Consider the following 21,461-nt stretch of genomic DNA (forward strand, 5'->3'; position numbering starts at 1 on the left):
TACGTGAAGTGTGTGAAAAAGATTTGCCTCTACGTTACTTTGAATCTCGCTAGTTTAATCGCCAGTCATACATGTGTATGGGTCTATGATAAACGCTCACTTTTCTTGCAAAGCCCGTGCATTTTGAAAATACTGAGAAGATCTATAAACTATCGAAATAGTGCTTCTTTAGTTACGTATTGACCATCATTAAGAGAAAGAGCATACATCAAATAGTGAGAAACTGGCAGTCAGTGTGTTTTTCATAGTTTAATAGTTCCTTTTCAAGTATGTGCATTAAGAAACCTTGAACAGTGCAATTGGCAATACACAGTTATTTCACAATTATATATTGTGTCAATTCCACTGCATAGATCTGTATGTCTATATATGATGTCTATGGTCTCCAGGACTCAAAATCCTGTAGGACCAATCAGCGAACAGTTCAGAGCTGTGACGCAAAACTCGCCTTGGAGGAAAAGACACGAAAAGCTATCGGAAAAGTTGTCTCAACTCTCGAGAACATCAGAAAATTAAAAGGAGAACAAGAGTATTTTCTTGTAAGTTTTATGTTTGGAAAGGACGTCGTAGCTCTTCTCCCAACTGGCTTTGGGAAGAGTTTAATCTACCGAATGCTTACTAAACGTTGCTGATTGGCATCATATATGATGTCTACGGTTTGGTAGATGCCACATCTTTGAGGGAGACATTTTTGAGAAGTGCCAAATGAGATTGATTTGCTCCTTTCACACTGAATAATTGTGCGGTAAAACATCTGAAGGCAAAGCAGTGGTGTTGCTGAATGCTGATTTATTTCCTGTGTTTGAGCATATTGAAGTGTGCTACAGATAAAATGTGAGTTAACATATTTCTCCTAGATTAATTCATCATGTTCGTATATACCAGCCCAGAACACATTTGAAACTCTGTCACTGGTAGTCCCCAGCTCGGCGCTACAGTATTATTAACCACCTTTCAATCTCAGAAGAAAATGGGATTTCAATTACATAGCCTACTTGAACGGTTAAGAAAAGCTCTAAGAAGAGAAGTTGTTGAGCCTAGGATCAGTGGCAATGGAGAATGGAGATTTTGCTAGTATCTAGCTAGCTTATCTATCGTGGCTAATAAAAACAATTGCAATTTGCTCATACAGTATAGGCCTACTGACTATGTTGGTAAAGTCAACACAAAGGTTATGTAGTATCAACACAAAAAAAGAAAAAGAAAACAGCTCTTAATAAAGGAAAACGTTGCTCTAGCCGTGCAGATGTTGCGAGTGACAAAGTAAACTATTGTATTATTAACAAAGCCTGCAGATTGTCAACAGTAACAACACAGAATAACGCTAGCTGTCTTTGAATACACCAGCTAGCCAACGAGACACTTCGAGAACGGTAAAATTGACATTCTTTCTTGATTAGGAGTTGCAGTTTTCCACTCCAGGTCGTAGAAATTGGCGTGTTATCCTTGAGTAGGCCTATGTTTCCTAATTTTGAAACTAATGACAAGGAAAACCTAACTTTGGTGTTCAACAGCGAGTCAGACCAAGAAGGATTGCAGGATATTTATGATGATTTTTGTAAAGTGCAAAGCGAATTCACAGCATTGATTAACTGTTTTATCTGCTTTTTGTTACAGTATTTCATAAATGAGTGGACATCTTTGTAAGACTATGCCAGTATGGTTTTAAATTCCCCCGTAAGCACGTAGGCCCATACGTACGTAAGCACATTCTTTCTGATGACATCATCTATTGTTACCTGGCTATGTTAGAATTTTTGCGTTATGTCGTCACTCTAAGAAGCTAATGAGAAAGTTTAATTTACTCTGGAGCAACCTGCTGTCCAGACAACCTGTTTAATTTTCATTAGAAATGTCATATTGTTAGATTTAAATATTGATCGGACATACCAACTTTTACACTGAACGTTTCGTTTTAGCACTCCTCCAGAGTGGTAATACTCAGGATGGAGCAATTGGCTGGAAGTAGGTTAAAATACATCTTTAAAAAAAAAAAAAAATTGAATTGGAACCCTAGGTCTAGAACTAGATTGACCATTTGCCATTATCTTATGTCTACATGTGTTATCCTACAATGTATCATATTTTTGCTTTCAGGTGAGCCACATGGCAATCTTCTACTAAAGCCAACCTTATGGGGAAGCCTTGGAGATGCCAATAGCAAAAACAAGTCTACAGCACAGAAGGTAAGAATATTCAACTAGTACCAATGAAAGGGCGAAAACCTAGGGATATGAGATCATATATTAAGCTTGAATCTACTACCTCTTCCCTAGATTGGCCATGAAATAAGTTGATGATGAGATGCTAAAGGAGTTAAACACATTGTCAGAACAGAACAAGAGCAGAATCTGAAGGCTATATTATATACCAATTTATATTCCACAAAGTGTTCCTGTCCCTGTAGTTTGATGTATTTGCTGTATAGCCTACTAGTTGAGTTTCTTTAAGTTAAATTTGTAGAAGGATGGGATGCTACGTGAGATGCTATAAACTCTGCATTACCCCAGGAATCTGACGGAGCAATTTGTTTTAAGCCATTCGCAGTAGATACATGCATCATCGTTGTCTGTGTTTTGTTGTTGGTGGTAAAGGGACTAATGTTTGAGGCCCAAAAACTGTGAAAGAATTTAATTTACTGTTCACAAATAGTGTCTCAATTTACATAAGAAATTGTGCAAACTCCTTACATGGCAGAGATAGGTCTATAGTAAGAAGAAAAAGTATTAGTGCCATAACCAATGTTGGCCATCATACCAAAGGGTGCTAAGCCATTAATATTGTGAAAAGGACCCATCAGAGAGATGGTATATAAAAAAGATCAACACGTGCCAAAACAGGAGAGGCAAAATTATGTTTGTGGCATACAATTTGAGCAGATGATACCAGGACTTCTTGAGCAGCACTGTCCAGTAAATGAAGTTTCACAAAACACTCCAAAATGTGTGTTCTTGTGTGTTCATGTGGCATTACAGAAAATCCTGTTGCCTCACCTCCACAACCTTTCTCCTCAGGGAAATGAAGTTGCTATTGGCTCATATACCAGTTATGAAGATGACCTTTTTCACTCGACCATGCTGCAGAAGATGCTAGCAATTGATGAGTCGCAAGCCCTCCATTTGAGCGATATACTCCAGCTGCAAGAAAAAGCTCAGAGGAGGATTACAGAGGCCCAACTCTGTCAGCTCGCCAGGAAGAAAAGGTTGGTGGTTTATTTATCAATTATATATCTGAGCTAATATGTAAGTACTGTATGTATGTATTACTGCTGTAGGTAAAAAAATAATAGGCTAACAAATGAATTGCCAAATTTGGCGGGAGGATTCCCAATAAATCACCTTTTTTTCTTCTTCAGACTAAAGCTTGTATTAGTGGATATTTAAAATTACAGAATTAAGGGAGAACCTGATTGTGTTTCTCTCATTTTGGGTTCAGATTTCTTTTTTCGGTTGGAGGTTAAAGTGTTCTTACTCAATACTCGACCGATTACAATCGTTATAAGTGTAACACCCCAACCATTGGTTTCCAGGGGAGTGAGGGGGATAGAATGCTATGCACCACTGTGCGGTATTTGTAATTCTACATGGTCCTGCTGGTAACTGTTCCCCCCTTCACTGGCAGATATCATAAGGAAAATGGAGCAGATGAAGGAGACATCCAAATGGAGATGGATCACCTCACACTCAAATTCAAGATGAACCAGGTGCACTTTGGATATCTAAACCAAATCATGTTAACTTCAATTGTAAACATTGTCATTGTAAATGATAATGATAATGTTTAAAAGATGATATTGTAAAGATCCCTCTGTATCTATATGTGAACTACTAGTATGGAGCTGATAGAAGTTCTGTCTTTGTCATGGAAATAGTTTTATTGAGATATTGATTGTGAATCTGTTTTATCTTTAGAATTTATTTCAAAGCTATCAGAAATTCCTCCAGTCAGCCACAAGTAATAGGCAATGGCTGACCCAGATGGTTCAGCGCATAGAGACGACTATGAGCTCTGCATCTCATTTGGAAAGAGTAGTGGATCAACCTAATCAGAACATAGACATGGCTTTGGAAAAGTGTAAGGCCATGGAGGTGCAGCTCTGTCATGAGTGCATGCTGAGGACATCCCAGGCATCACCAGGTATGGTGTTACTTTTGTGAATTAATGTACTTGTCCAATTCGATTTTATTCATATAGCGCCAAAACAATACAATTGTCTCAAGGCGCTTTACGTAGATAGCCCAGTGCCTGGACCCCCTTAGAGCAAGCACAATGGCAACAAGGGCAAGGAAAAACTCCCTGTAAATTAAGAAGTAACCTTAAGCAGAACAATGGCACATAAGGGGAGGACCCACCTGCTTGAGGTCAAGCTGAAAGAGATAGGAAGGGGGGGGGGGGGGGGGGGGTTGTGTGGCAGAAGGGGAAGGGAAACAATAAGAGGTAGCTCTAAGCTATAAGATGTAAGCATCTCTTTGTGGTGGTCAGCAAGCAGAAGTATAGTCATGACATTTGAATGCATATTTTTGTAATAGGAATGTTTTCACTGGAGGGCAGTGACACAGAAAGGTGCACAAACATCAATGGTGATCATGTCACAAGATACAGAGATTCTGCAGTGCAGGTTTGTGAGGTTAATGTACATTAAAATTTGTTTTCTGACAAAATGTTGGTGCGTCATGGCAGCCACATAGTATTTAAGTAGGCTACTGTATCACTTTTCAATTTGACCACATTCATTCTCTGTTCATCAGACTGATGAGGTCATAAAACAATATGCTGAGGAAAACGTTGAATGGAAGGAGCCTTCACCTGATACCCAACTGCCCCTAGTAGCCATACTGGTGAGTATGCACTTTCCATAGCTGTATTTTATGTGCAAAGCACTTCATGGACATGACTGGTAAATCATCTTCCAAGAGATATATGTCACTTTGATTCTGATGTTTTACCTATGCTTGTGAGGTGCCTATATGTCAGCGTTTTATTCACGGATTGTTTCCTCTCTTCATAGCCAACCCATCATCAGTATACAGGCGATGGCACTTCTGATGAAAGTGAAGATGTGCTTGAGCATCTTGAGAGTGTTGGCAATGGCACTAAAGTTGAGATGAGTGATGCAAGGGCACTGCTATCAAATGAAGCTCTACCAAATTCAGCAGCTATACTGGTAGGAATGTTTTTTTTGTGAAGTGCTTTTTTGTGAAGACACTGGCATTGTGGTTAAAACAGAAGATGTCTGTGAACACCTTGATGTTGCTGAGAGTGGCCCCAAATCGGAGCTGAAGGAGGTAGAAGAGACTACATTGTTCAGAAACAAACATAATTGCTGGAATGATATGTTTGCTTACATCTTAATTTAAAATGCACATCAGCCAATGGACATGGCTTGTAATTCATTACGTGACAACATGCTTGCGGATATTAAGCTTCTTAGAGCTTTACCAAGATCAGAAAACCTAGCAGAGTATTTTGCATTATTACAAAATACATATAGAAAGATGATAGATAGATGGATACTTTATTGATCCCGAGGGAAATTAAGGTCATCCAGTAGCTTACACTTACAAACAAACATGAATCACAATAAATACAAAAACAAAAACAATACACATAGGGAGAACATGTTCACATGGGGGCGGGGTGATAACATATAACACATATAACATTGTGCTTTACTTGTGACAGAGCTGCAAGTAGTGGAAAGTAGTGCAAAAGTGTTCATGTGCATGTGTGGATAGCGCAAAGAGTCCTGTGCTTGTGTGTGTGGGGATAGTGTAAAGTGATATAAATACACATATTACATATTACACATGATACATATGTTATAAGTGTGAAAGCAAATACTTTTTTAGCTGAAAGCTACATTTTTTATAATGACTGATGTGATCATTGTAACAACATATTTTGCAGATACATTATAACCTAATTAAGCAAAACCATGAGGTGTCAGTTGGTCATAATGAATGTCCTAATGATGGTCCTGAGCTGAAGTTCCCAGGTGCTCAGAAGAGAGTGGGAGAATTGACCCCAAAGGCTGTACAGCTTTTCTCTGCTTCTGTAATGCTAAACCCTACTCCAGCAACAGTAAGAGGGCCACTTACTTAGAGTGGCAAAAGCTAAAATATAAATTAGATGGCTAAGCAGCAAAGGAATTAACTTAATTATTTGATGAAATAATTATGTATTTCTCTCTATTCATCAGGCCACTGATTTGGGCATTAAAACAACTCCAAAGGTAAATGGCCCTGGGGTAAAAGTAAATCACATGCAGACTTCACAGCCACTTCCTACCTTTGAGACACTCCAACATGGAGTATCAGAAGTGCAGTTTAAGCATGGAAACATCAAGCTATATCATCAGAATATTGACACAGTTGAAAATGAGGACCTTCTCAAGAACTGTGAGAGTGCTTCACCTCAACTTTATCCACCAGCTATACCGGTAAAAATGTGCAAATTTGCACTGATGGATGCAGCGGTGTCAACAGTGCTGTTAACTGATGCCAACCTGTCCTCTGCAGTCCTACTGGTAGGACTTACCTTTTGGCAACCATTTTATTTTTAGATGTGAAGTGCCTCATTTTGCTTGTCTAAACGTTGGACAAACATTCATTTGGAACCTTCATGAAATGAGGAAAATTCCTTTCTTCTTTGCTAGGATCATAATGATTGCCCACAGCCAACTATGGAGGCTGACCAGCCATTTGACAACCTTGAGGATGTGCCTTTGAATAACAAACCAAAGGAAATAGACGGTCATCATGAGACTAACACCCCCTTGTGTCGCATTCCTGTCTGGACTCAACCTCAGAATATCAAAGCTGTGACCTCATGGAGCAGCTCATCAGGTGTGATTGTTTTATGTTTTAAAAGCATTTCCAAAGAGATTTAAATGTATTTATTTGGGTGAATCATAGAATAAAGACACATGTTGACTCAAGCCTTCCTGCATGTCTGGTTTTAGAAATGCCTTCATCTGAGGGAAGTTACTCTGAGGGAAACACAAACATTTGTGATGGCCTGATTCTTAGGGGCCAAGATGCGGCTGCACAGGTTAGTGAAGCGCCTTAGAGCTTTACCAAGATCTGAAGACCTAGCTGTATATTGCATCATTACAAAATACATATGACATATTACAAATGATACATATGTCATTAGTGTGAAAGCAAATACTTTTAGCTGAAAGCTGTATCATTAATAATGACTGATGTGATCATTGTAACAACACATTTTGCAGATACATGATAACCTAATTAAGCCAAACCATGAGGTGGCTGTTGATCATAATGAATGTCCTAAAGATGGTCCTGAGCTGAAGTTCCCAGGTGCTCAGAAGAGAGTGGGAGAATTGACGCCAAAGGCTGTACAGCTTTTCTCTGCTTCTGAAATGTTCACCTCTACTCCAGCAACAGTAAGATGGCCTCTAACATAGAATGGCGAAAGCCAAAATGTGAAATGGATTGCTAAACATCAAAGGAATTAGCTTCAGTATTTGATGAAATAGTGATTGTTTATTCTCTATTCAGCAGGCCACTGATTTGGGCATTAAAACAACTCCAAAGGTGAATGGCCCTGAGGTGAAAGTGAATCACATGCAGACTTCACAGCCACCTCCTAGCTTTGAGAAACTCCAACCTGGAGTGTCAGAAGTGCAGTTTAAACATGGAAACATCAAGATGTGTAATCAGAATATAAAGCATTTCAAGACGTTTGAGAGTGATTCACCTGTCAAGAGGTTTGAAGCTGCTGCTAGATTGTATCCGCCAGCCATACAGGTAAAATTGTTGTTCCTGCAACTATCATTTTAATTATTTTTTTACGAGGCACAATAGCTTATTATTCACACACTCATTACTGTGTCTTTACAGAATTAATGCAACTCCTATAATTCCACAATTGAGTGTTCATACTGTATAGATCATTTGTTTGTATTGGTAATTCAAATCCAAAGCACAGATAACTTATACTCATCATAACTTGTGATGAGTATAAACATATCTCAGTAAATTCTTTTATGTATTTTGAAGAAAAATACTCAAATACTATACCAAACATTGTAGTACATTTTGAGTATCTGGTCGCCCTTTGCTCCACTGACAGCTCAGCTAGATATCATATTGCTCTCAGTCTGCCTGACTTATAGAGTGGGACTCACCTCATATACCTGATTTAACTTCTTATATGTGTGGCATAATGAACGCAACATATCAGTTGATATAGCCCTTATTAAACATTCAGGGTCATATGCTGCATCCATTTATACAATAAACTTCACTTGATGAAGCAGTGTTTAATTAACCATCTGTTGTTTATTCCTTTTTCTCCCCTTTTCTACTAGATGTTTATTCGGTCACTAGCAGAGCAGAAGGTAGCATCCAATCAACAGAAACAGCAAGGGCATGAAGAAGCTGTGAAGGTGCCTCTTCTTAAAGGGTCAAAGCTGCAGAAGGTGCCTCATCTTGAAACACCAAAGCAACAAAATGTGAAAAAGCAACAAGGGCATGAAGAGACTGTGAAAGAGCCTTATCTTCAACTGCAAAATCTGGTGTACTCTGTGGTCAAGGAAATATATGACCTTGGAGAAGGCCCGAAGGTTTTATCGGGAATACCTACACCGAGTCCATCTATACTCTTTATGCAAACCTTAACATGTGCGAATCACATCAAGCCAAGCGACAGGCACAGCTACCTCAAGGTTCGGCTACTAGGTGTACTGTATAAAAGGGTGAAAATATGGATAAAACGAAAGTGATTAAGTCAGTTTTCTAGACAACATAAGCCATTTACAAAATAATACCACTTTAACATTTACACTTGTTTTGTCTTCTGTGTGAAGTATACATTTAAACTCTGCTGGGAGATCATTCAGGATATGTATACCAAAGAAGATTGGTCTGCTTGGTCAGATCCACGACCTGAGGACAAATTAAAACCCTTTAGTGACCACCTCCCCAAGATTCAGGTAACGAATAGCTGAATGATTGATGCTTTTCAGCGCAACCAGCATTGCATTTGCCACTGATGCCAGATTTAATTTGTATTAAAGGACAACTGAAATATACATAACTATTATAAAGGACATTATATCATAGTTATATGAAGTTATTAAACACTAAGATACACATACCTTAAACTGTCAATCCACCTTTATGTGACTCAATGAAGGGGGGAAACACAGTGGTAGCAGGTGGTATTCCCTCATTCATTTTGTGTGTGAAACTTTGATAATTAATTTACAATAAAGGTCTCATTTCTTTTTCTAGGAGTTCGTAAGCAAAACGGTCTTAAGACTGAGTGAAATTAATCCTGAGGATATTGGACCCCAATGTCACCTTGTGCATGAACGAGAGCTTTACCCCAATCCTCGTAAGTATAGTGCCCAGCATTCATTCATCTCTGCAACTTTTCTTTCAGAGTTGGAGGGATTGCTGGGGATGATTTCAGAAAGTATATATCATAAAGACTGTAGATGTGTGTATGTACATAGGTAGAAACAATAGCCAACAATATATATTATCATTTATTATAATATATTATCATATATAATATTATGTTTCTAATAATTAGTCAGTATAATCAAGATACTCACTATTGCCTCTTCTTGAAGGGCCAAAGCAGCAGAATGTGCCTCATCTTGAAACACCAAAGCGACAAAAAGTGAATAAGCACCAAGGCCATAAAGAGACTGTGAAAGAGACTGTGAAAGAGCCTCATCTTCAACTGCAAAACCTGGTTTACACTGTGGTCAAGGAGCTATGGAAGATATATGACCTTGGAGAAGGCCCAAAGGTTTTATCGGGAATACCTACACCGAGTCCATCTATATTCTTTATGCAAACCTTAACATGTGCGAATCACATCGAGCCAAGTGACAGGCACAGCTACCTCAAGGTTCGGCCTCTAGGTGTACTGTATAAAAGGGTGAAAATATGGTTAAAACGAAAGTGATTAAGTCAGTTTTCCAGACAACATAAGCCATTTTCAAAATAATACCACATTAACAAAAAAAAATGTGCCCTCTTGTCTGAAGGATAAATTTAAACTCTGCTGGGAGATCCTTCAGGGTATCTATCCCCAAAAGCCTGGTGCATCACCTGCTTGGACAGACCCACGTCCTGAGGAACAATTCAAATCCTTTAGTGACCTCTCCAAGATTCAGGTAACATTTCACTAATGGCTGAATGATTGATACTTTTCAGCACAACCAGCATTGCGTTTGCCACGGTCCCAATGATGCCAGATTGAATTAGTATTGTTCAGTCAGGACAACTGAAACATAAATAATTCTTAAAAAGGACATTATATCACAGTTATGTGAAATTATGAAACACTTAGATACACATACCCTTAACTGTCAGTCCACCTTTATGTGACACAATGATAGCAGGTGATATTACATCATTAATTTTGTGTGTGAAATTTTGATAATTAATTTACAATAAAGGTCTCATATCTTTATCTAGGAGTATGTTAGCAATAAGGTCATAAGACTGAGTGGAATGAATCCTGAAAAGAATTACAATGGAAGTAACCAATGTGACGTTGAGCATGAACCAGAGCTTTACCTCAATCCTCGTAAGTACGGTGCGCAGCATACATTCATCCTTGCAATTTTTCTCTTAGAAAAAGTGGGGACTGGAGGTATTGCTTGGGATGATTTCAGAAAGTATATATCATAAAGACTGTAGATGTGTGTAGGTACATAGGTAGAAACAATAGCCTTCAATGTATTATCATGTCTAATATCATGTTTCTAATAATTAGTCATTATAATTAAGATACTCCAAATTGGAGGGAGCTCAATGTATCCATGCAAAGCTAATTTACATACATTATGATTTCAGTGCTGCAGAAAAAATATATGAAAAATATATGAAGTGAAGATAAAGTTGGCAGATTTCCTTGAGTACATAATGGGACACTTTTATGAACTTGAATATTTGTGTGTGAAATGAAGAACAAAATATGATATGGCTGCTCTCAGTCCCATCTTTATCTCCCTCGTCACTTCCCATCTCTACCAATCCCCTCCTGCAAAGCATTCATAAAAGTTAATAAAAAAATAATAAACCATTATATGGTGGTGTATTCTTTATTAATACTTTCTTAATTTATGTGTACATAACCACACAAATGACTTCTATAGGCTATAATGACGTAACATAACATACATGTGACAAGTACTGTACATTAAACAAATGCATTCTCTAGCACAGCATTAAGAGTTTTGGGAAATAAATATGAATACAATTTCAAACTTTGTGTGTGTGTGTGTGTGCGTTCTCATTTCCCTCTTCAGTGGCTCTGCCATTGGCCAGTGGGGAACCTGATGCATCTACTTCAAAATGTAAACATGGCAGTGTTTGTCTGTTTCCCAAGTAGGTCCTGACGGGTTAGTACAGTAATGCAGGGCAGCTGTTTCACGTAGAACAAAAACTTGGTTCCTGTAAGATATTTTCTGGTTCTCGTCAAACTGAACAGTACTGTTTGAGTGAACCTCTAACCAATGCCCCTATTGCAAGCTGGCAAAGGTCAAAGATCACAATTCTGTTTTAATACAGTATTGCTATAGCACAGGTTTTCACATATTAATTAAAAACGGTTCTCAATTGATTTAAAAGATCATTAAACAGATACAAAACCATCATTTTTAAACTGAATAAGACTGACACTGCTTGTTGAATTGCTCTGTGTGTGGCAAGTAAACCACTTTACAAAGAAAGTACAATGTACAATACCCTTGCAGGGACAGGGTTTAGACATGGAATGGGCAGGTCTTAGATCAGAGGTGGGTGGACCTTAGATCAGAAGCGGGAGTTGTTTTATTTTGGCAATTCATTTGAAACATAAAAAATGGATTGGCTGAGTTGGAAATTGGTATTTCAAGCCTGAGATTGGTATGGGTTGACCAAAATGTGCTCCTTGCTAAATTTTGTCTATTAGAAAATAAGAGAACAGCCTCAGATTTGAGTTTCAGATCAATGTTTAATAAAATAACTGTAGGGCTCTCTAGCAATGTGCTTTATTACAATCATACAGTTTCTTCATTACTAAGCTATAACTTAAGGCCTTATTCCAACCATAAGTAACAGAATGTAAGACTGATTTGGTAATGGGTTTCATACAATTTTTGTAATAAAACATCTAAACTCAAAAATCTCTTCAGATGGGGGAGCTTGGAAAGGAATCTTATGAAATAGGGATCCCTCCCTGGTCTAATTTGGTGCAGTTTGTGCTAAATAATATTTCAACATGCCAATTACAGTGCTGTTTTAAAAAAAGTGTATTCACCTTGAACTAAAAATAAAACTGACATAGAAAACTAGTGAAAGCTGGTTTACACAATGAAACAAATGGCACCAACACAAAAGACTGTTAGAGTTTACCTTCGATATTAACAGTTTAAGTGTTAAACGCGCTGCTTTTACTTGAGATTCATTAACGTTATCGTCCCTCAGTAGCGCTCAAAAACACAGAAAGAAACAGTCTGACAGAAACTCTCTCAAACAACTTGGCAATGATAGGGGTGAGTGAGGCAGGATGTAGTCAGTAAGGGCTGTAGTGGTGGGGTGCTTTAGGACTGGCATGATGGATACGGCCTAGAAACTAATTGGGTAAAACTGCCTGGACCAGGGACAGATTGAAAATGGCCGTAGAGACCCCGGTCAGCTGCTCAGGCAGGTACTCCATCAGGGCCAGCTGCTGCCTTCTGTGCATTTACCTTCCTCAGGGTGGAGCAAGGCGGAGGGTGTGAGAGGTTGGTCAGCGGTTAGAGCAAGGTGGAGGGTGTGAGAGGTTGGTCAGTGGTTAGAGCAAGGTGGAGAGTGTGAGAGGTTGGTCAGTGGTTAGAGCAAGGTGGAGAGTGTGAGAGGTTGGTCAGTGGTTAGAGCAAGGTGGAGAGTGTGAGAGGTTGGTCAGCGGTTAGAGCAAGGTGGAGAGTGTGAGAGGTTGGTCAGCGGTTAGAGCAAGGTGGAGAGTGTGAGAGGTTGGTCAGCGGTTAGAGCAAGGTGGAGAGTGTGAGAGGTTGGTCAGCCTCAGCTAAGCTGCAAGCCTCAAGGTTGAAAGACAGACAGACAGACTGACAGATATTTAGACAAGAAACATGGTCATTACCTGCACAACTAGCCATTAATAACCATTGTGTTGCCATGGATTTGCAAGGCTACTTTTCTGTTTTCAAATACATGCATTCAAATGTGCTGCAGTGGTGGCTGTTGAGTCATACTTGGCTAATATGGGTGAAAGGTTTATCAATGAATATGAAATACAATGTTATTTTAATACAGGTCACACAATGTCTTTTGCACATTAATGATTGCGCAAAAGCTACTGCTGACTGTGGCTTAATGATGAGTACATATTATTGAACATCACCTCCATTCTATTTGGTTTTTCTTTATTGGCACCTATGTCATCTGAAGGAGACATTTCCTGTTTTGACATTCCCCTTTGACTCTAGAATCAATGAAGAGCATAATTCAGATATTAGTGTCTAGAAACGAGGTCCAGATCAAAGAAATGGAATTACTATCAGCATGGTGGACATGTGCCATTTTAACGCGGGGATTATAGAAAATCCTTTGTTTGACCACATGTAAAAGTGATGAATCTAGCAGGGCTGCCTTGTATGCTGCCTCGTCCTCATCAAAGGCAGTGCTCATCACCAGTATTAAATCATGTGCAAACATTCAGCAGCCCATGACACACTCACACATAGCAGTAACACACAAGGTTACCTCAGAGAGAACACGCCATACACACGCCTGCAGAATCACAATAAGTCATCCCACTGTCAGCATGTGCGTGTGCGTGTGTGTGTGATTGTGTGCATGCGGCGGCATGTGTGTGTGGGTGTGTGTATGAAGTTCACAACGCACACACACCCACACACAAACACACACACACTAAATCACACACACACATACCTTCCAGAACACAGTGCAGTCTTTTCTCCTGTGAGCGCAGATGCTGGCCCATGCAGCAGGAGCACACGTGTTCTGACCTCTCTCACCTCCTCCAGACGGCAGCGCCACCACTGTGGGGTCACCATCAAAGTGAGAGAGGTGCTTAATATTTCAACTGCAACGATAACCTCTCACGACCTTAAACCCTCATCAGAAACTTCTGGAAACACACACTTTTACGACCAACCCGCACGCGCATGATTAATTGAGGGAGAGAGTAAGAGGTGTGGTTTTAATGTGGCCGCAAGTTAGTGAGTCGGAGGGAAAGGTGTAGGAGGGAGGCATTACGCAACGTGCCGCATTCGGTGGGCCTAATGGAACGTGGCAGGTTGTCGATGGCGTTTACGTTTACAACTTAAAGGTTAACGGTTGCAATTATGCCCAACGTGCATTTGGTGGGGGCTATCAGTGGGGTGAGACAAGGGGATCTATAGGTCTGCAATGTATGTATGTATGTATGTATGTATGTATGTATGTAGGCGCTACAGATCTCTGTTTGCAAAAACCTCCTGACAACAGTTTATTCCCACTCATGTTGGTTGGTCCCCTCTAGAAGACATTTTTTACTTTATGTTGTATAATGTGTTTTGTTTATTTATTTTGTCTGTTTTGTTTTGATTAGATAGATAGAGAGATGGTTATGTACATGCATTGAGGAAGGTTCACACTTTCTCTCTCTCTCCTCCATGTTTGGGGTTGATGTCATGTGTCCTCAGGCACTGAACTGAGAACAGCTTGCCACATCCAGCTTCTGTGTTTCCCGCTCAGCTCGTGACTTTCCCCCTTCGCAGCACATTGAGATCACTTGAGGCGTCCTGTCTGTCACCTGTCTGTCAAGCGCTGAAGTATGTTCTTCTTGTGTTCCCCCCAGCCTTGCATCCCCCCCCCCCCCCCTTCCCGATAGAAAACAATGATGTGTGTCTGCGACTCAAAGCCCAAACTCTTGACGTGTTGTTTACCACTTCATGTGTGCCCTCTGTGAAATCCCCCCATCACCTTCATCATAAGTGCAGATCCACATGCCCTGACTGATAAGTGCTTCACATCACTGTGAGAGTCACTGTGAAGTCTCCATACATCGCTGTGTTAGTCACTGTGAAGTCTCCATGGTGTGGGTGTGTTAAGGTAAGAGTCACTGAGCCATACATCGCTGTGATAGTCACTGTGAACTCTCCATATCAGAAAAGTTGTTGGCACACTATGTACACATAGCACCTTTTTGATTATTCTTACCAATGTTTTTGATGTTGGTAAAATGTTTGTATCTATTGTAACTATTGAAGACTTTTGGCCGCTTGTGAAATAGTTTTTTTTTTCATCTGCTGAAGGTGTGCCTTAACTATACTCACTTAAACTAGTCACTTAATTTGTTTTGAACAACAGACATCTGCCAAGGCATACATGCAAACATTCAACATCCTTGCCATGATGTCTGGTCACATTTAGATTTTCCGTCCTTCGGTAATGACATCAAAATTACCATCAGATGTTGATCTCTGTGACCACGCCAGCTCTCATCCACACAGTTTATGCATTTTGATGGAGTGATCTTGAAACCATCACCCAAACAAGTCCAAACCAGCTTTTTTAATGAACATTTCATGCGCTGACTATGATCTCTTGCCATCAGAAACCACTATTTCCAGTTGTTTGGATCAAGACGACAACTCAATGAATTAGGACCAAAGACTTGGTAATGTCCCTAATGCTTCAGGCATGGACAGAGGTTTTGCCAGCGCTGAAAATGGAGAAGAAAAGATGGGCTGTCAGGACGTTCAGAGTTAAGTATTTAGTCTATTAGTGGGTGTGTTAAGGTTCTGCATGAGAACAGGGCATCATGGTCCTGATTGCACAGTGCAGGATTGTAAAGGGTTCTACTCCCTTGCAGTAAACAATGAAGATGCGATTAGTGATTTTCCCCCGAAAGCCTTCATGCGCCTTGTTTATTTCTTATTCCTTCTTAACCTCTTTCTCTGTGATTCTGAGTGTTTGTGTGTGTGTGTATTTCCCATCTTTACCCCTAGAGGCCCCTATGTAAACTTTGATATCTACCTCTCTAACTGTGTATTGCCAATTGCACTGTTCAAGGTTTCTTAATGCACATACTTGAAAAGGAACTATTTAACTATGAAAAACACACTGACTGCCAGTTTCTCACTATTTGATGTATGCTCTTTCTCTTAATGATGGTCAATACTAGTAACTAAAGAAGCACTATTTCGATAGTTTATAGATCTTAGTATTTTCAAAATGCACGAGCTTTTCAAGAAAAGTGAGCGTTTATCATAGACCCATGCACATGTATGACTGGCGATTTAACTAGCGAGATTCAAAGTAACGTAGAGGCAAATCTTTTTCACACACTTCACGTAGAGCATAAACCCTTGAATACTCAATGAAATTGGTTGCGAAATGTAAAAGGTTATCGTGATTTTTATCCAGATAAACCGCAGTTCCTGGCAACTTGCGCTTGTTTGACACGTCTGACAGACCTCTGACGACAGAGAGCTCCTTTCCCAAAATGGCGGCGACGCGTTTCGCCGAGGCAACGGGCTGAAGCAGTGGAGGCGGCGTCTACATGTCTATGGGCGCAGCGGCTCTCGATATATTTGTTTGCTGTAATGAAAAACATCATTGCATTACCTACACCCATGTAATGACAGCAAAAAATTGAAAACACATGCTAAATCTAACGTTTACTTGGGTCACGTTACCTTGTAAACATTTCTGAATTTCACAGGCTTGTTTCTGGCATGGATATTTCTGAGGCATTCTCTAAACCTCATTACATGAGGTCAGAAGTTTAATACATTATCTCGACCCTTCTTAAATCATCTACACGGAAAGGTCTCCTGGTTACTGTTTTTTTAATCTCAAGCCAAGGTTACTTCACCTGAAGAACATACCTCTCTATTTATTTCCAGACAGCTGAAGTGCCCCAAGACTTTCCGGCTGTGGCACATCAACAGTTGTCAAAGTAAAAGTCTTTTAACACTATGAATACATTTAAAAGTCCCCACTACACGTTTACAGTTGGCTATAACACAAAATAGAAATGCATATCTACATAAATGGCTAAGGAAACTGGTCCTTAACGAAGGCATCTATTAACGTGGCTCAAACTTCTGAAGGTATACAAAAGCAGTCACTAGAAATTTATTTTAGCCAGTTTAACTGTTTAAGTAACCAACTTACTGTTACCCAATGGGTTGTTTTAGTTGTGAAAATGCCCCAAACAACATTTATCCTTCAACCATGTTGTTTAAGTGATTGTATACTAATTACATGTCTACTTTCTAGGTTCTGATGCCGAGTTATTGTGTAGATAATGAATTTATGACTGACCAGGTGAAAATGCTTTACAATGTCAAATGATGTAACACAAGAAATATCACTCACTGTGAACTAAAGAACTTTGCTTTATTGTTACGAATGAATTAGTATACATACATACATACATACAACATAAAGACAGTCTAGGTGAGGGCATAGTGTGTGTGCGTGACGGACACTCTGTAGACAGGGGCAGCCGTGACCTTCCCACCCCCACCCCTAACTATGACAGACCACCATCTAGTGGTCTCTCTACTGCTTGGCTGGTATAGGCCAGACCGACGGGAATAAGACACGCAGGACATAAATCCAATCAAGTTCCAGCCGGTACAAGAACCTTAGAGTTACTGGACATGATTGATCATATGTAGTATGCAGTGCAAAAAAAACAAGTATGTGAAAATGAAGCTCGGCCATTAGTACTGTTGAAAGGGCAGATATGTCTCAGGGAGTTCCCTCTGACACCCACAGTCTATAAGGAATTGAGGAAAGATAAGATCTATCTTTCCAGCTGGTCTGGGAAGTGCACTACATACCTGCATGCACTAGTCTGCCAGGAGGTACGCACTATGTATTTATATATACAGGTTCAGCAGCTACAGCAAGTCAGCTCTTCTCTCAGATCAGCACTAACACCATACTCTAGGTACTGAATTCACATAGAAAATTAGAAAAAAGGGTCCTCTGACAGGGAGATATGCTCCAACACACGACTATGCGTATAATAAAGGCTTACTTTTTAGATGGAGATACTAGAGCAACATACAAACAACACAGCTAGGTCAACCCCACGCTGACTTCCTCTCACATGACAACCACATGCCTTCCTGGCGGACTGAGGTCGGAGCAGCTCTTTGGAACCGAGTAAGGAGGAGGCCGGCTAACCACGGGACTCCAAAGACCTGGAGGATGGGCACAGAGAGGCAAGTGAATAACAGACAAACAGGCTACACAGAATCCGAAACTCATTTTTTGTATGTTTGTAGAGAAAATGTTTGTGTCAGTGATGACAGCTATATCTCTGTGTGGTAATGTCCAAGCTTGTCTGGCGTTATGTTATTTTTGACGTAGAGTATTGTGTGGAAAATCTCACAGAATGGAAGAGCTCAGTCTGACAAATATCTACTTGTTCATTTAGGATGCCCATTATCAAACTGAATATGATGATATCCACACCCCAATAACATAGTGGCATATGGTGCCTGGAAACATCTGACTAGTCCTAGCTACTATCAAAGCCTTATACATACATATATCGCTTTATTTACAACAGCAGGGCAATAGTGTGTTTGTGTGTATATATACAGTGTATATATGTGTATGTTGTATATATCTGTGTGTGTGATGCTCACGAATAACTGGTGTGTTGCTGACGTCTCCTTGCACTCCTCAGCTTCTCAAAGCGAGCCTCCATCTCCTCCAGGACCTTTGGGGTGTATCTGACGACCAGCTTCACTGAACCCTGTGCTGCCTTCAGCAGCTCCACTGCTTTCTCGTGGTGCTCCCCCTCAACACTCTACACACACACACACACACGCACGCACGCACGCACACAAGCACACACAAACGCACGTACGCATGCACACACACGCACGCACGCACACAAGCACACACAAACGCACGTACGCATGCACACACACACACACACACACACACACACACACACACACACACACACACACACACACACACACACACACACACACACACACACACAAACACAATATAAAGTTAGTGGTTCAGTGACAGTTCTATCACCTAATCCTGGCAACTATATACTCTAATTTCTCTTTTAAAAAATACGATATAGAGACGATTAGACATCCATGCATACTGACTGTTATTTCTCACCAACCAGCGCATGAAAATGTTTTGACAGGCATCGTTCCAGGATTACCAGGACCATTTTCACACGACAAAATAAACCAGGGATTTGCAAGCAGGGGGGCTCAGAGGACCATCTGTTCTCCCAACCATAATCAGGTAAATCACTCCAGTAAATGGCCCCTTGGGCTCCCACTGAACTGCCCCCACCCCAAAGCCTTCTCGGGCCGATCCAGTCATCCAAACGCTCCCTACAGTTGACCCTCTCTGACCCCGTAGTAATAATCCCAGTCAGACACCCAACCCCCCCCACACACACACACAGACACACACATACACACACACACTCACCACGCCATTCACTGACAGGAGCTGGTCACCCCGCTTCAGTCCTCCCTGCCGGTCTGCCACCCCCCCAGGGATCACCCGGGAGATGTAGATAGGGGAGTTCTGCTCCTTGCCCCCCATGATGTTGAAGCCCAGCCCCTCGTCCGTCTTTGGCAGCTCCACCACTCGAGGATGGGCATGGCCTTCACTGGCCGCAAATGCAGCTACAGTGGCCTGTGTAAGGAATAGGGATCATTTATATCACACACCATCGGAGAACACTATGTAAGGAGGGATCAGCTACTTATGTTAGTCACATGACATTATCACACACCATCGACAAACACTGTTTCCGTAACATACTTCGCATGCTTGATTATTTAAATATATGTATAGTTATTAGACCGAGAATGCTTACTTTGGCTGTGGCCTGGGCCCGCACTTCAGGCCCTCCTACAATGTCTAAAGTGTCGTAGAGCTGCTCATATACCTGCCGGTGAGGAAAGGACACTGTTAGGAGCCGCTCCAACCCACACTAAGAGACATGAATCAGCACTTCCAAATCCACAGACAATGAAGTGTTTTTAAAATGACATCAACCCCAATCATTCTGACAACTCCTGGACAGCAACAACATTAAGATACAAGAAGAAAATACAAAAATTCAAATGAAATTGAGGTGAGGGCTAAATTGTGAAGTTCATAGCAAAAACATGAGCTTCAGTCAAACTTACGGGCAACAATAAGATTAATTTGCAGAAACAGAGCCTTTTGCAAGCAGTGAGGAACCAACAGGGTAATCAAAGTATCAAGCACAAACCATCTTATAGGTTGGAGGCAGGCAGTGCCAAATTATCTTAGTGAGAATACTGTGCATTGTGAATCTGTCATCAAGCAAAGAGTGTTGAATTCAAGTGGGGTGTGGTGGTAGTGCAGATACTTTCAGTGGATATTGGTTTGGGAGTACAAAAGGGAGGGAGGGAGTGGCAGGCAACAACGAATCATCAGTTAACCTCTTAGGATGATCAGCCATTGCTTCCTGGAAAGCTACTAATGCTGACTCTAAAAAAAAACTTGCAGAAAGATATTAATGGACAAATCAGTGAACAGTTCAGTGATCAGTTTACCACACAGACCACCACATCAGCAAAGACAGGAGGACTGCCTCACCTCTCTGATTGCAGCACAGAACTTGCTCTGGAGAACCCGCTGAAGGGCTTGTAGTTTGGGTGGAGGCAGCTCCCCACTCCTCTGCAGCCTGTCCAACAGCTCAATCACCCGGCAGATATCTGGGTAAAGGGTTGGAGAGTCAAAGGAGGGGCACAGAACATCAGAGGGGTTGGGGGTGTACGGATCTAATAAGAGAATGTGTAAACAAATGCAAATTCAAAACAATGCAGATGCAGAGCAAATGCAGTACCGTGCCCGTTTATTTGCTAGTTGAAATTGAATAGCATTACAGCTTGAAGTTAGCTGTGGCTAGTGCAGGGAGAGAATGCTCAAATGGTTGTGGAGACAGATTTGTACCTTCACATCCCCGCATCTCTACATCATCAAAGCGGCTATTTTCACTCAACAGCTCCCCCTACGTGAGCTGGTCATTAGTGACCACTAATCCCACTCGTCGTAAACGCAAGGGTTTGTGCTACACTTGCACTGGCAAGGCAACGGGAATGCTTCACACTTAACATTCAAGTAATTAATGAGTAATAAGCAATGAGTCTTCAATCGTAGTCTGCAATATTGGTTACCTCGCTCTAGACATAGCGGTTCCGCCATAGTCGCCATGTCCGATTCCTTCCCCGTATGATAATATGACGACATCATGGAGTAATTCGCTTCTTGCCTCTGCGGTGCGATGGGAGTGCGTATATGCGCGCGGCAGAATGCCAGCAGGGAAATTAAATCCTAAAAGCGTTCAGCAGACCTCCCCCCGCGCACAGTATGAAGGTGAAAGTTAACGAAACGTTGCTCAAGATGTCACGGTAGCCGGTTCCTAGGGCTGGGGAAGACCTT

The 21,461-nt window shown here is 40.8% G+C and overlaps 1 protein-coding gene across 1 annotated transcript; it reads right to left on the reverse strand.

The window, feature by feature from the left end:
• Window positions 1–17,436: 17,436 nt before the first annotated feature.
• lin7b (lin-7 homolog B (C. elegans)) lies at window positions 17,437–21,300 on the reverse strand. Its single transcript, XM_080857130.1, has 6 exons — window positions 21,197–21,300; window positions 20,616–20,734; window positions 19,864–19,935; window positions 19,470–19,679; window positions 18,647–18,810; window positions 17,437–18,196 (listed from the first exon to the last, which is right to left on the reverse strand). Exons 1-6 carry the CDS (start codon window positions 21,270–21,272, stop codon window positions 18,175–18,177), a joined length of 663 nt encoding a protein of 220 aa, XP_080713256.1. The 5' UTR covers window positions 21,273–21,300; the 3' UTR covers window positions 17,437–18,174.
• Window positions 21,301–21,461: the final 161 nt, after the last annotated feature.

The sequence above is a fragment of the Sprattus sprattus genome (genome assembly GCF_963457725.1).
Source record: "Sprattus sprattus genome assembly, chromosome: 18".
In the NCBI taxonomy this organism is placed as follows: Eukaryota; Metazoa; Chordata; class Actinopteri; order Clupeiformes; family Clupeidae; genus Sprattus; species Sprattus sprattus.

What these genes read in the sequence shown, in the direction of transcription:
- lin7b (XM_080857130.1), bottom strand. Translation starts at nt 21,272, where the DNA reads ATGATGTCGTCATATTATCATACGGGGAAGGAATCGGACATGGCGACT. An exon ending in TCCTGTCAGTGAATGGCGTG is followed by an intron (nt 18,811 to 19,469) that starts GTGAGTGTGTGT and finishes GTGTGTGTGTAG; the next exon opens with AGTGTTGAGGGGGAGCACCA. An exon ending in CAGCAACACACCAGTTATTC is followed by an intron (nt 18,197 to 18,646) that starts GTGAGCATCACA and finishes CCCATCCTCCAG; the next exon opens with GTCTTTGGAGTCCCGTGGTT.